General features: G+C 40.1%; 1 protein-coding gene across 3 annotated transcripts in view; it reads left to right on the top strand.

Moving 5' to 3' along the window:
• FOCAD (focadhesin) overlaps positions 1-16,057 on the top strand; it is a 302,554-nt gene that overhangs the window by 23,020 nt on the left and 263,477 nt on the right. For 2 of the 3 annotated variants that reach the window (XM_004761826.3, XM_045079668.1), the window contains exons 2-3: positions 10,195-10,283; positions 13,580-13,654. In XM_004761826.3, the coding sequence (XP_004761883.1) occupies positions 10,227-10,283; positions 13,580-13,654 (132 nt within the window). In that variant the 5' untranslated portion in view covers positions 10,195-10,226. Of the gene's footprint in view, positions 1-7,308; positions 7,460-10,194; positions 10,284-13,579; positions 13,655-16,057 lie in introns of all 3 variants that reach the window. The other variant, XM_013061093.2, reaches the window with a different exon arrangement.

A 16,057-nucleotide genomic window follows, 5' to 3' on the forward strand; every position in this document is an offset into this window, starting at 1 on the left:
TTGGTTCATAGACAGTGACTTCTCCTGGTGTCCTTATAGGGTGGTAGGCCTCAAAAACTTTTTTTTGTTTTAAGATTTTATTTATTTATTTGACAGAGATCACAAGCAGGCAGAGAGGCAGGCAGAGAGAGAGGAGGAAGCAGGCTCCCTGCTGAGCAGAGAGCTCGATGTGGGGCTCAATCCCAGGACTCTGGGATCTTCACCTGAGCCGAAAGCAGAGGCTTTAACCCACTGAGCCACCCAGGCGTCCCAGGCCTCAAAAACTTATGGAAATTTTCAAACATACATAAATGTAGAATAGTATTATGAACTTGAATGTACTTGTCTGTTATCAACCTTTAGACATTTTTGTGCCCTTTTGAGGGTAAGTGAAGTATTTTACAGAAAATCCCTAATATCAGTATTCCTAAATACTTCACTTTGTTCCATGTTGATATTTGTTAAGAAGTAAATTATTTTAGAGAACCAGTGCACAAAATTAAGAGTCATTTTTGAGGGGAGGAGATTCAAGTAAAATACCTACAAAATACATTCTGTGATGGTGCTTTAATAAATTCTAGTTAACTGAATGGTATTTGAAGTAAGATTATGACTATGGAGATTTTAGCTATTTAGATTAGACATTTATTTAGTGAGACTTTATAATGATTGGTCTCTGTTTTATTACAAATGTACCGTTAGGATTATTTTGATTATTTTATATCAACATAAAACATTTATTTTAAAAATGTAGAGAGCAATTCAAGTATTCTTTGATGGAGAGATATTTAAAAATTATAATAGAAAAAAATCATCTGGGGGCACCTGGGTGGCTCAGTGGGTTAAGCCTTTGCCTTCAGCTCAGGTCATGATCTCAGGGTCCTGGGATCGAGCCCCTCAGCAGGGAGCCTGCTTCCCCCCCCACCCCCTCTCTGCCTACTTGTGATCTCTCTGTCAAATAAATAAATAAAATCTTTTAAAAAAATAATCTCAAAAAGGAGCTAATTTGAAGACTTTTGAAGACTTAGATTGGATACTGTAAAAATTCTAGATAAGTAAATCTTTAGATTTTTAAAAATAGCTTTTCATCTATATTCCCTATTATATTTAACACATATATGCATACACATATATGACACTTAAAAAAGATTATTCGAGAATAATTGGAGAAAAAATTGTAAAAAGTTAGGCATTATTCAAGGAGGTAGTTTTGTTTTTTTACTTTAATGCCTGGTTCTCCTGGACAGCAGTCAGTTCTAACTTGGAATTTCCTGCCTTTGGTCTTATTTTAGACTCCCATTTCAAAATCTGTGAGTAAGTAGCATGTGACATAAGTTCAGAAAGAACTAAACTATAAAGGCAGGAATTTGATTGCAGCTGGATATATTTCAGTACATTGCAACCGGTGAGATCATCAGAACTCACAGTCACCTGAATTTGGTCAGCGCTTGAATTCTAGATCCTACAACTCCTGGGGCATGGCCAGTATTGGAATGTGCTGGTCACGCCTTATGTTACTACTGGTGGTCCAGGGATATGCTGGGTCTGAAGTGAAAAACCTCCCTTTTCACCTGAACTGCCAGGCTGGTTAGCCTTTGTGGCAAGTTGCTTAACTTCCTTGACATTCAGTTTCTTCATTTCTCTAGTGAAAAAAAGATATGGAAGGGAGATAGTCTCAGTTCTACTGTATTATTAAGGAAGTCTTATCTACTGTAACAAAGAAATCCCAGAATACCCTAGTTTGTACAAAGTAGAAAATTCTTTCTCATATAATAGCTGGAGTTCCAGGGATGTAGTTCTGCTTCATGTTATTATCTAGGGATCTGGTTCCTTCCATGTGGTTTCTTCAATGGTGAGCTAGTGGCATCATCTTCATGCAGAAGAGTGGAGGAAGCAGGCGGTAGCCTGGAAGGGCCAAGTCATGTTTGCTAAAACTCTCTGGAGAGAATTTGATCACACACGTGGTCATACTTAAGCGTGCTTGAGGCTAGGAAATGTGATGGAGCTGGTCAGGCTACCATTTTATTGATACAGAAGAAGGAGAACACAGAGAGTGAAGGATAGTTAGCTATCTCCACCACATCTATGCAGTTCCTGCTTTCTCTGATTATAATTTTTTTCTTTTTTAAAGATTTTTATTTGTTTATTTGCAGGACTCGATCCCAGGACTCTGGGATCATGACCTGAGCTGAAAGCAGACGTTTAACTGATTGAGCCACCCAGGCGCCCCTCTGATTATAATGTTGACAACGTGTCTTCATCACACCACCTAGTTGCCCTCTACCTTGGGTTGATTTTGAAATTCTTCATTAATCTGAAAGTATTTTCTATTCTTTGCTTAATTTTTTGATGACTTAGTGGTCTCTCTCTCTTTTTTTTTTTTTATACTTGCTCTGTAGTATTACAGACTTCCATTGTGATTTCCCCATGATCTTGTCATTTTTAAGGATCTTACCTTGAGGAGGGCCCTAATTGTCTTGTCCTGCTAATTTGAGAGTGCAGGTGGCGGTTGGATTTCAGAGCTTTTGAAGCAAGAACTGGGACCAAGCTTGATTTTTAGCAGGTATCAGGATTTGGTACAGGGTGAATGAAACGGACTCCAGCTGCCAGATTCTGGAGAGCATGTGGAAAAGCAGTTAGGGTCCAGGAAGTGGTAGGTGAGAAGCTGTGCAGGCAGAAGGACAGGGAAGACATAAGTACTGGATTGCAGAGCAGGGTGGGTGGTTGAAAAGAATAGATGGGTTCCCCTTGCCTTTTTTTTTAAGGTTTTATTTATTTATTTGATGGAGAGAGACACAGTGAAAGAGAAGAAACACAAACGGGGGTGATTCGGGTCTCAATCCCAGGACCCTGAGATCATGACCTCGAAGGCAGCAGCTTAACGATTGAGCTACCCAGGTCCTCTGTTTCTTTCCCTCCTTTAAGAAGCTGGACAAAGTAACTAGGAGAGACAAGAATATACCCATAAGCCACAGTCTTGATAAACTTACAAGATCGGCTCAAAGTTATTGATGACACCATCAGCTTTTGTGTTTCTGAAACAGAGGTCCCCGTTAGTGAATGAGGTATGTATTTTTATCAGTCTGCTAATGTAAGTTCTTCATAGCTTTGACTTCGCGGCTGTAGATTGCTTCCCCGAGTCCTTCCTATAAAGGGATTTGGTGGTCAAGGGTGCTCCAAGTCCCACTTTCTCTGTGATTATCAGACACTCCCTCCAACATCCCATCCCCATCTACCCCACATAATCCTGTGCTGGGGTCACGGAGTGAGCGGGAATGTGAGTGAGTAGATGGATCTCTTGTTTTCCAGATCGTGCACTTCGTTGGAAGTTTGACACTAAATGCTTTTGTGTGATGTATGGTTGTGTATTTCCATATCCCAGAGAAAGCTGAAAAACGGAAGCGTGCTATCTATCTGCTGCTCCTTTATTATCTCTAGAATGCAGGTGATAGGTTTATTTTCTTGGAAATATTCTTAGGGTGCTGGAGCATCTTGGCAGATAAGGTGATAATTGCTCAAGTTAAACAAATGCTTTGATTTCCTTGGAACTTAAAGTCCTCATTAAAAATTCCCTTTCTGATTTAGGTGTAGACAGCCAAAAAAGGCACCGTGACAGGTTGGAAATAAATCTTTAAAAATCAAACACTTTTTTGTAACAAGCGGTTTATGGAGCGTATTGTGAGTGTTCTCATTCTTTTGTAAAAAATGTCATGGGAAGAAGTAATACATAAATTGTTTTCTTTAATGCATGAAATGCCCAAGGGAAGTTGAGATTAGAAATAAAGTAGGACAGAAGCTAGACTGCCAATGCTAAAGCAAGCATTATGGATTCTTTTTTTTTTTTTTGAAATTCCCTAAGAGAATATGATGTTCTGATACCTTGAAAGGCCAAATAGTTGCGATTAACCTTGAAGTTTAAGTCTCCAGCAGATGAAAGACAGTTGCAGTTTGTAGCCCAAGGATAGCAAATCAAGGGTGATATCAAATCCTAACGCAGCTTGGGGAGTGGTTTTTAGAATGCTTTGTGGCCACTTATTTGAAAGGTTGAGTGGTTTTACTTGAAAAAATGTACTTAAAAATGTATTCATTCTCTAAAGTGTCACATGGATCTTGGGGCTGTCTTTTGTAAACTTAGGTGTTTGTCACCTGTACTCAGGTAGTTTTGATGAAAATGGTACTCTCTTACTCCATTGGCCTCCTTCTTCGAGACAAAGTTATTCTTTTTTTCTTTTTCTTTTTTATTAACATTTTAAAAAGATTTTATGTATTTATTTATTTGAGAGGGAAAAGGTGAGAGGGAGAAACAGAATCCCTGCTGAGCTGGGAGCCCGATGCAGGACTCCAGGATCATGATCTCAGCAGAAGGCAATCGCTTAACCCAATGAGCCACCCAGGCACCCAAATTCATTCTTTCTGTATGGTTTGGCTTTTTCACTGCACAGTAAGCTATTAGCCTAACCAGCTGCTCATCTGTCCCCAAAGCATTTTGGAATTCCACCATTCTGGGCCTGGATCCGAGAGCATAACCTCGCATTTTCTTCTCTTTCTCTCTATCACTGTTGGCATTTGAGTGAGTCTCTCCTGTGATATGTTTATAAGCATCTGCTACCCTGGAGAGTCTGAAGTCTCCTTTTTACTGAGTTAGATTAGATCATCAGAAAACTGTCCTTGCACTCCATTCGCTGAGGCTCTTTTGCTGAAATTACATGGTATGTTATACCCAGGACTTTATCCCAGGGTTTGTTTAAAAAAGTTGTATGAAATTCCCTTTAGCTTACGTTATTGAGAATGTTGCTTATTATACACTCTGTATTCCATATGTAAAGGCTAATCTGAGAAATTTCCTTCAGAGGTTAGGGGCACAAAAAGCTTGTTTTCTTTGATGAAAGGTGCTTCTCCCTGCACCCTCCCATTTTTATTAGATAATAAAAGATGTATTATTTACTATATATATATATGTCATGTCATATATGTTATAAATATCATATGTTATGAATAATATAACATATAAACTATAACACATAATATAATAGTATAATAATATGTATATTTATTTATTTACTTTGCTTGGGAGCACGGGGCCAAATTTGGATGTCAGTGTTAGCAATTGTGTCAACACATTTTATAAATTAATTAAAAAAATAGTCACAAATTAAACCAGGAGTCAGCAAACTACTGCCCAGCCTCCTCCTCTGCTTTTCAGAAAAGTTTTATCAGGGCACAGCTATGGTCCATCACTCATGGCTATGGCTGCATGTATGCTACGGTAGTAGATTGAGTAGTTTGCTGTCTGACTCTTTAGAAAAAGAAGTAGTTCCATTCCCAATGCAAACAGTTACAGGATGGTATGTGCCAGTCAAAGCACTGAAATAATGTAAAACAAGGTGACTTCTAGAACATGTGGCTACTTGGAAAAGGCTTAGCAGCCAAGATGGTCTATGAAGGAAATTTCATCTTTAAATAGAGGGAACATAGAAGGGCATTTTATGGGGCAAAAACAGCATAAGCAAAATTCCTTAGGAATGAGTACATTTTGAGCAACAGGGGACTAATTTGAAAGCCATTGTAGCCCAGCTGAAATCAGACAGCGGTGACGATGAAGCCGACTGGGAGAGAATGCTTGATGGAGGGCTTAAAGGTGAGGAATCAGAATGTGCCTTTAATCTGACAGGCTAGTGAAACCTCTGAAGTCTTCGCAGGGAAACAATGTGATGGAAATTGTGCTTTAGGACAATTAGTCTGACGGCAGTGTAGGGATCTGCTCATGCGTGGAGGTCCCCGGGACTAAGCAGTTACTGAAGTGAGCTGAGCGGAGGAGCTGGTCTGGGGAGGGTAGAAATGGGGAGGAGAGGTAGGCTCTCAGGTGCGGGGAGGGATGAAAGCGACTTTGTGACTGAATGGCTGCAGAGGAAGCAAGGAACTCTTGAGAGAACTGGGAGCAGTGGAACCGAAATGCCAAATGTGTTTGTGAGAGAAGATAGGTTCTCCTTCCTTCCCCAACTCCCTTCCTTTCTTCCTATTTAAAGATCTTTTTAAAACTTATTTAAATTCAATTGGTTAACATATAGTATATCATTACTTTCAGAAGTTTAGGTCAGTGATTCATCAGTCTTATATAACACCCAATGTTCTTTACATCATGTGCCCTCCTTAATGCCCATCACCCAGTTTCCCCATCTACCCCTCTCCAGCAACTTAGTTTGTTTCCTATAGTTAAAAGTGTTTGTCTCCCTCTCTGATCTTGTCTTATTTTTCCCCTCCCTTCCCCTAATGATCCTCTGTTTTGTTTCTTAAATTCCACATATGGGTGGTACCATGTGATAATTGTCTTTCTCTGATTGACTTATTTCCCTCAGCTTAATACCCTCCAGTTCCATCCACACTGATGTAAATGGTAAGATTTCATCTTTTTTGATGGCTGAGTAATATTCCATTGTATGTACATACCACATCTTCTTTATCCATTCATTGTGGATGGGCATCTGGGCTCTTCCCACAGTTTGGCTGTTGTGGATATTGCTGCTATGAACATTGGGGTGCAGGTGCAGATCACAACGTCTGTATTCTTTGGGTAAATACCTAGTAGTAGTTTCAGCATTTTGAGGAACCTCGGCACTGTTTTCCAGAGTGGACACACCAGCTTGCATTCCCACCAACAGTGTAGGAGGGTTCCCCTTTCTCTGCATCCTCGCCAACACCTGTTGTTTCCTGACTGGTTAATTTTAGCCTTTCTGACGGTGTGAGGTGGTATCTCACTGTGGTTTTGATTTGTATTTCCCTGGTGCTGAGTGATGTTGAGCACATTTTCATGAAGTTTTTTTTTTTTTTTTTTTTTTTTTTAAGCACTTTCTGTATCTAACATGGGGCTCGAACTCACAATTCTGAGATCAGGAGTTGTGTGCTCTTCCGACTGAGCCAGCCAGGTACCCCAATATGCGCTTCCTTTTTGACATCTCCAATCGCTGGCTTTATAAAAGAGAGCAGGGATGGGTTTGGGGGTATGGGCTGGGCTCTGGGAGAGTTTCCATGAGGGGAGAGAGCACAAGGCAGGGAACTTGGCAGCAGTAAGGAAGATGGGGTGCAGGAAGTGGAATGGACAGAGGAGTTGGAGTTGGTAGAACAGTTTCCCAGTGTGTGTCCCAGGAAGGGCTGGTTGTATAGACTGTTACCAGATATTTCTAGAAAAAAGGGTGCCATGATCAGATAAATTTGGTAAACTCTGAGTTAAGCAAAGTTAATCAGACTTCTTGCTTTAATACCTCTCAGATTCTATAATTAATGTGCATCATCATTTATATCTTTAGCTAAGATCTGTCTCTTCAATTGTAGATTCATGTATTCAGCTTTCTACCTGACCTCTCCTTTTGGATATCTGTTAGACATCTGAAACTGGCAAGTTTCCCAGCTTTCCCCCACAAAACTGGTTTCCCTCTCTCAGTTGATGGCAACTCCGTCTTTTTCTCTTAGTAAAACATCCATGGTAAGTGATATATAAATTGTTTTGTTTAATGTATAAAATGCCCAAAGGAATTGACATTAAAATTAAAGGTGCTCAGATTAAACACTTTGGAGTCATCTCTGACCCTTTCTTCTATACTTTCAACCAGTCATCAGCTACCACATTGACTCTACCTTCAAATGTATCTAGAATCTGAGCACTCTTCATCTCAGGTGATTCTGTTAAAATCTTACCACTCTTTTTCAGTACCAGCTTACCATGTCACTGGGGACAGATACATTAGTCCTTCTGGTGACCTGCATGGCGTTTTATAAACTGACTTCTTCTTCTGCTTCTTTTTTTTTTTTTTTAGATTTGATTTATTTATATGTGAGTCGGAGAGAGGGCATTAAGCCGGGGGAGTGGCAGGCAGAGGGAGATGCAGGCTCCCTGCTGAACAAGGAACCAGATTTGGAGCAACTCAGTGCTGGGACACTGGGATCATGACCTGAGCTGAAGGCAGATGCTTGACCTCTGAGCCACCCAGGTGTCCCTGTGATCTGACCTCTTACTGACTTTCTGATTTTCCATTTTGTTCTTCCTTCATTCAATTTTTTTTAAAGCCTTTATTCATTTATGAGAGAGAGAGAGAGAGCATGAGTGAAGGGGGAGGAGTAGAGGGAGAGGGAGAAGCAGGCTTCCCGAGGAGCTGGGAGCCCGACATGGGACTCCATCCCAGGACCCCAGGATCATGACCTGAGCCAAAGGCAGACGTTTAATGACTAAGTTGCCCAGGTGCCTCTTTCACTCTTGGCTCCTTTCTTTGTTCTTTTCAAGCCCTGGCCTTAAGCACTTGATGCGCTTTGGGTTTTTCACTCACTGTTCACTGTGTCTGTGATATCTTCCCCCAGACATCTGTATGGCGACTCACCAAATGTCATCCTCTGCAGAAGAGACTGACCCTGGTTGCCATATTTAAAACAGAAAGCGTTTCTGTAATATCCTAAGCTCCATGAGTGGAGGGATTTTTGTCTGTTCTGTTTCTGGAAGTTGCCTAAGCACACTGAGCAGTGCCTGACACCCAATAGGCAGCTAGTAAGTATTTGAGTGAATGAGTGAATGAACATTAAGGTGCTAATATATATTCCCTACAAAACCTGGATGTTGGGGCGCCTGGGTGGCTCAGTGGGTTAAGCCGCTGCCTTCGGCTCAGGTCATGATCTCAGAGTCCTGGGATCGAGCCCCACATCGGGCTCTCTGCTCAGCAGGGAGCCTGCTTCCTCCTCTCTCTCTGCCTGCCTCTCTGCCTGCTTGTGATCTCTGTCTGTCAAATAAATAAATAAAATCTTTAAAAAAAAAAAACCTGGATGTCTTCATCCTAGGTTTCCTGGGGACACACTTTGGGAAATGGTGTTCTGATATCTTACAGAATTCCAGGGAGCAGAAAATTCCAAGAAGGAGGAGATGGACACATCTGGAAAGTTGAGCAAATTTTGACCTTCATAAACTACCGAGTAGATTTTGCTAGCAGACATAATTTGCAGTCTTTGAAGCTGTTTCAGTGCTGCGAGGTGTCAAATTCAGGGGCGTAAAGTTGGCCCTAGATATTGAAGAAGAAGGCTAGGATGAATGATCCATCCATTCAGAGAGTGTAGTTTTGGAGGAAAGGGAGGAAAGTAGTAGAGCCTTGCGTTCAACACAAGGCACCTCCGTTTGTGAGAGCAGGAGAACTTTTTTTCGCTGTGTATTATTTATATAGGGTAACCTGGACTACCTGGAATTTTTTTTTAATATATATGTAAATATTTTAAAGTAGACTCCATACCCAGTATGAAGCCCAACACAGGGCTTGAACTCCCTGAGATCAAGCGATTAAGAGTGGGATGCTTAACCCACTAATAGCACCTTATTTTTTCAAAGTAGTGTAGTTTGGTGGGTTCAGGACTGCATGGACTGGATGAATTGAGGTCCTTAGGAAATCCTTTCAGTACTTCAGAGCCTTCTCTTGACCTTGCCCTCCTCCATCCATTTTGCATACTTGAAAACATTTTTCTTTCTTTCTCTTTTCTTCTCTTGTCTTTTCTCTTGCCTTGCCTTTCCCATTTCCTTTTCTTTTCCTTTTCCTTTTCCTTTCTTTTTCTTTTCTTTCTTTTCCTTTCCTTTTCTTTCCTTTCTTGACAGCCCAGTAGGAATGAGAGGTGTGATGGAAATATTAAAAGTTGGTGCTAATTGCTTCCTCTTTTAGCAGACAAGCAATCTGTTTCAGTGTGTGAGTTTCTAGGTCATTTCTCTACCCCCTGAAAAAAGCTCACCTAGGCTTCACACTTGTCACCAGCAGTTAGATGAGTGTTTAAATGAAAGCTTGTACCCAGACCGTGGTAGAGTTTAAATAATTTTGCAAAAATGTGATTCTTTTTCTCTTAGAAGTTTTGATCTTTGAAAGAGTTTCTATTTCAAACATGTGGTTGAACTTTTAAAATCCTGTTATTTAGGCTGGAGCTTTTGGGATTTTTTTGGGTGTTTCCATAGTGTGAATTAATCTGTTCCAGAATTTGCTCTAATGGGAAAAACCAAGAGTGGTTGAGCATTTTAGTTTATGTATCAGTCATGGCATTTGTGGGCAGGAGTGGTTGGTGATCGTACGCCAGCAATTATGGTGCAGAGCCCTATGCTTTATTTCCGTTGGTGTCTTTGGAATGAATTACTTTTATGTTATTTGAGGAATAATTGGTTTGAAAGCCTTTTCCAGACTAACAAATCTTTTCTTTTGATTACAGAGTCGTCTTATATACATGTAAGAGGAGCAAAAATGTCAGACGATATCCGGAAAAGGTTTGAATTTCCAAATTCTCTTATCCAATCACAGGTAATTTTTATATATTTAATTATTTTTGCTTCATGGTAACAAATGCAATGCTTTGGTGGATTGTTAGTAGAACTTCACAGTTTTAACATTAAGTATTTTATTCTACATAAAGGATTCTACATACTTATTGCTTTATTAACTTTTATATTAGTTAATTTGAAAATTTATGTTTGAGGGGCACCTGGCTGGCTCCTCATGTTGGTGTGCATGCTAATCTTGATCTTAGGGTTATGAGTTTGAGCCTCACTTTGGGTGCAGAGGTTACTTTATTTTATTATTATTATTTTTTTAGATTTTACTTATTTGTTTGAGAGGGAGAGGGACAGAGAATCTGAAGCAGACTCTGCACTGAACACAGAGCCCGACATGATCTCAGAGTCCTGGGATTGAGCCCCACATCGGGCTCTCTGCTCAGCAGAGACTGAGCCACCCAAGTGCCCTCATATCTTGTAAAGATTATATTAAAAAATTAAATAAAAAATGCTGAAAATTTATATGTGACATAGGAAGGTGAATATTTGAAATTGACCAATCTCAGCTTCTTCTTCTTCTTTTTTTTAAGAGATTTTATTTATTTATTTGAGAGAAAGAGAGAGAGAGGGAGAGCATAGAGGGAGAAGCAGTCTTCCCGCTGAGTAGAGAGCCTGACGTGGGGCTTGTTCCAGGACCCAGAGATCATGACCTGAGCTGAAGGCAGACACTTAACTGACTGAGCCACCCGGGTGCCCCCAGTTTCGGTTTCTGTTTATATCATACTTTTCTTCTTAGACATAATAAAACCTTGATTATTTAGGAGGCCCTTAGATCTGTATTTTTTTTTAAGTCTACAATGAATTTTGGGGAATAGAAATAAATGGTTACACATCTATGGAGTATGAGAGATTGATACTTAAAATGGTCTATTTTATCCCTGTACAACTATAAAGAGTAAGGGATTTTTACTGTAATAACCAACATTCAGTAAGTAAGATACCCTGGATTTAAAAAAAAAAAATTGATGTATGTAGTAATACAGGCAGGGCTTGGTGATAATTTATTTTGAGAGATTTTTTGTTATTAGGATTCAACCAAAAGTGGTTTTCTGGTTGGCCTTGCACTAACTAGAAGCATTTTGGTTGGTCAAGGTGCCGTAATAGCTTGCTGTCTTTTCTTGCGAGAGTGAAACCAGGCGACCAGCAGAAGCCAGCTCCAAGACCGAACAGCGTATACAGCCTGTTGGACGCTTTCAGCAAGTTTTCTCCGGAGATGCCTGCTGTGGGAATTGACCTAGCTGGGTAGTGGGGAACCCTTCCATGAGGAGTAGAACACTCCTTATGCAAGATTCCCTTCTACCTGACTGGGTTGGAGTCCTGTCCTGTACAGCACAGGTCCTTACCGTGAAGAGGAGGATGAAGAGGATACTGTCCACAGTTTCTATTTTCTGTGCCTGGAGTCCCTTCATTAGCATAGATCACTGAGAAGTGCCTGTGTGTGTTACTGTTAAATTAAGTGAGAAGTGTATATGTATGAGTTCATGGATGGAGAATGTCTCTTTCAGCTATTGTATTATGGAAAACTTAAGTAGCAATACAGGGTCACTTATCCTTGGACTTTGTGCTTTAAAATCAGTTTAGCCTGTATTCTCTGATTTGTTAGTAGGATACACAGAAAGGCAAACTAGAGAAGTTGGATCTGGTGGGGGGATGTTTGTCAGTAAGCTGATCTTCTTTTAGTCCTTTTTTTTCTAAACATGAATGGGAGCTTTTCTTTCTTTTTTTTTTTTTTTGGTCCCTGTTGTGTTTCATACTGGTTTTATGTGGTTCTTGCAATTGTGCCCTGTTCTCTCTGAATACTTATTGTTCTTTTGTAACTGTTGCTCAGTGTTAGCACCATATTTCATTGATTCACACACATTTTTTCCACATTTTAGCATCTTGGAAATTGGGTTGCATCTAGTAATTTGTGGCAGCAGTTTTTACACAGCTGGTCTTGCCCGCACCATTGTGAACTTGGCCGTGATTTTTCTAAAGGAACTCTTTCGCTAATATAAAATCAAAACTCTAAATCATAAGGCACATTATGTAACATAGGTTAATGGGCAGCCTTTCTTCCTTAGTAGTAGAAATAAAATAATGGTGCCTCTCGCTGTTGATGGATGGTTGCATTCAATGAAATACGGTGTATTTTGTAAACAGCCACCAAAGCTGTTCACTGGTCTTCAGTTCTTGTTAATTTCCCTTGAACTAGGAGGTAAGAGACAGTTAATTGATCTAAACGTAATATTCATGTCATTGAGTGATTTATATTACAAAACTGAGATCATCAAGCATCGAGGTCTTAAAGCATTTCCAAGGTGTGAAATACGAAAAGAAATGAAGTGGGGGAGATGCTTTGTTTTTGTGTGAGCTTTTCTGGAGACTTCAAGACTGACAGCAACCCCCAGATGTATCATATGTCAGTCCAAGTGCAGGATCAACACTTGGTGCAGTTGGAGAGTTTTTTCCAGCCCATACGTAGGAGGACTGTCATTGTTGCTGGCCTATGGCTGTAAGGCAGCAGAGCAGTGCTGGGGAGGGGTGAAGAACCAGGGGAATGGAGTTGAGGTGGTAGGAAGGAATGATACTTATGTATTTGTCATCAACAGTCCTCTAGAAATAGAGTCTTAGATTTAATTTTGGGCTTTTTGACCAAAGCAGGATATGGGAACATATTAGAAATTTATGAGACTAAAAGCTTTTGCAAGGGCTAAAACCTATAAGAAAATAATAAAGAAATTAAATCATAGGCCTAAGCGAAAGAGAAGGGTTGTGGTACTGGCTCAGATCTGTATGGGCTATGGTCATAAAAATGGGGATGAGTTTTCTCCATCTTCATTAAGGGCATGATGAAGCATGATGGATTTCATTTAGATGCAAAAATGATTTTAAAAGCTGTGGAGTTTCTCATTTGTCTCCCAGTTTAATGGATGAAGCAATCTCACATTATCTTCTAATACTAAGTGACAGCAATTTGAACTGAAAATCTGGCAATTTTCTTAACATCTATGAACTGTAGTTTGCTTATTGGGATAAAAATGCCTACCTTGAGAGTTGTTATGAAGCTAAGAAATTATGTATGTAGAATGCCTAATTCAGTGCCTTCCACAGAGCACACTCTCAAATGAATGGGAATTTTATTACCACTTGACTGATTGGCACACTCATACTCCAATCACCTAGTATTCTTTTTTTTTCCCATATCAACTTGTATTGACAGGAGTTACCTTCAAATGCACTAACTGGAGAGATCTGTTGATTTTTTTTTTTTTTTTTTTTAAGGCTGTGGGTCATCTTATTGCTGCAGTCCTGAAGGAAAATGGGTTTTCAGAAAAGATCCACCAATCGACAAACCAGGTCTGTATTCACCTTTGTGCTTGAGTTCTCTTCAGATAACTGCTCCCAGCTGCACATAGGCATGCCTTCTGTTTCAGGTCACTGTAGAAATGATCTTGAACTGGTTTTGTTTGTTTGTTTGTTTGTTTTTTTGGTTTGCTAAGTTCTTCTTCTGAATTCTTTATAATTTAAAATTGGTTACAGCAGATTTGGGGAGTGAGATATGGAGGGGGTGAGGAAGGGGAGTATTCTGTGACTTTAGTGAAAAGGAGCATGGGTGGGATGAGGGTAGGCATGCCTTAGACAAGGTAGTTAGCATTACCTCTGAGGGAATCTTTTTGTTTAATGGAGAAGTGAACATAGCAGCTTTCTGCTACGGAGGAGATTTCTCCTACTTTCAGATGGCCCAAGTATGAGTTCTGAGTTGGAAAGGTCATGCTTTGGAACTTGGAGCTGAAGGAAAATTACCGTGCATAGGACAGAGAATGCTAGGATTGAAGCAGTACTCCACTTCCTGAGATGCAGACCACTTGGGTTTTGGTCAGCCAGTGTTGTAGATTTTGACCTGCTGGTTGGAGACTCCACTTGAGTGGGTGCTCTCAGGTAAACTCTGTGGAGAATGTAGATGATGGAAATAAGATTTTTTTTTTTCCCAACAGAAATAATTGATTTCCTTTCTCTCACATTGCCTTTTTTTTTTTTTTAACCCCTTCACATTGCTTTTGATTAGCTACTCCCAAGTCACATCTCTTTCCAGCTTCTGCTGCCATGTTGAAATCAGTGTAGAGGCAAATTTCACTAATTGGCATTTATCTGGTATTTGTATGTAGTCATATAAATTAGGTTTTCTGAGAACCCTCATCTTAATCCTGTCTATAATCACATTATGTACTCAGAGGTGATCTAATGGTTTTACTTAAACAGCTGGGATTTACTGAATGTCAAATCCCTATGACTTAACTGTTTTCTCTTCTATTAGTAAATGTATGCACACTTCCATGAGGGCATAGTAATACCTGAAGCAAGGGTTTTTTTATTCCTTTATTTTATTTTTCTGTTTTTCTTTTTTTTAAGATTTAATTCATTTATTTGACAGATAGAAATCACAAGTAGGCGGAGAGGCAAGCAGAGAGAGAGGAGGAAGCAGGGTCACTGCTGAGCAGAGAGCCCAATGCAGGGCTTGATCCCAGAACCCTGGGATCATGACCTGAGCTGAAGGCAGAGGCTTTAACCCACTGAGCCACCCAGGCGCCCCTATTTTTCTGGTTTATAATGGAGTAATGACATATGGAACCCTTTGATATTGGCCATACAGGTGAATAAAATTTCCTTCTGAGTAAAAGAACAGAAATATTAATATTTATTTCCTGTACTGACTGTTAACTGTATTGTTCTGTTATAGTGCGATCCTAAGACTGAAAAGGCTCTCAGAGCCAGCTACTGTGGGCAAGTGAGCACAATATGATGTTGATTTTCACTCTTTATTCTGTGGGAGATGAGGAACCTTGTTTTTTTCCCTCAAATTATATATTTTTCTAGTAACTTATGTCAGGAAGAGGGAAAAATAGCTTCATGATGTTCTTTAAAAAAACAAAAGAAAGCAAAACAAAACCCAAACCGCATGTAAATATAAATGGACTTTACTAACCCACAATACATTCAAATATGGTTTATCATTAGTCATGCTCTTCTGGTGGGGTGGGTCATGGATTCTTGAGGATGTTCTGAAAGGTAGAAGCTCTGCTTTCATAGGATTTTTCAAAATAAAGATCTTACATTTACTTATGTTCCCTTCTGGTACTTCTCTATCAAACATGACAGATTTATGGTCTGAGGGGGCAAAAAGTCAAGTTTCTTTCTTTCTTTCTTTTCTTTTTTTTTTTTTTTAAGATTTTTATTTATTTATTTGACAGAGAGAGACACAGTGAGAGAGGGAACACAAGCAGGGGGAGTGGGAGAGGGAGAAGCAGGCTTCCTGCTGAGCAGGGAGCCCGATGCGGGGCTCGATCCCAGGACCCTGGGATCATGACCTGAGCTGAAGGCAGAAGCTTACCTGACTGAGCCACCCAGGTGTCCCAAGTCAGTTTCTTTCTTGACCACAGCAGTTTTCTAGGCATTTGTTGGAAACCATGGAAATAGCAGCTTGCTGTTCCCCCCTTTACTATCTTTCCTCTGGACTCACATTAGACTTCAGTAAATTGTGGCAGGGGCATTGTCGGGGATGTGGGGTGCATGTAAGTGGTAAAGATTGCTGGTAGGAGAGCAGAAACACTTTCTGAAAATGTTGTTGCATTTTGGGCTTAAACCACAGGCATGATTGGGACAAAGTTCAGCCTAGACTAACTGCTAAGCTGATATTGATGGTGTCTGGTTCAAGGGCTTGGTTGGAGCTCTGTGTGAGAGCCAGGCCTTTGTTTTGATCCC

This window comes from Mustela putorius, unplaced genomic scaffold (genome assembly GCF_011764305.1).
Source record: "Mustela putorius furo isolate JIRA1106 unplaced genomic scaffold, ASM1176430v1.1 tig00000421_pilon_pilon_pilon, whole genome shotgun sequence".
In the NCBI taxonomy this organism is placed as follows: domain Eukaryota; kingdom Metazoa; phylum Chordata; class Mammalia; order Carnivora; family Mustelidae; genus Mustela; species Mustela putorius.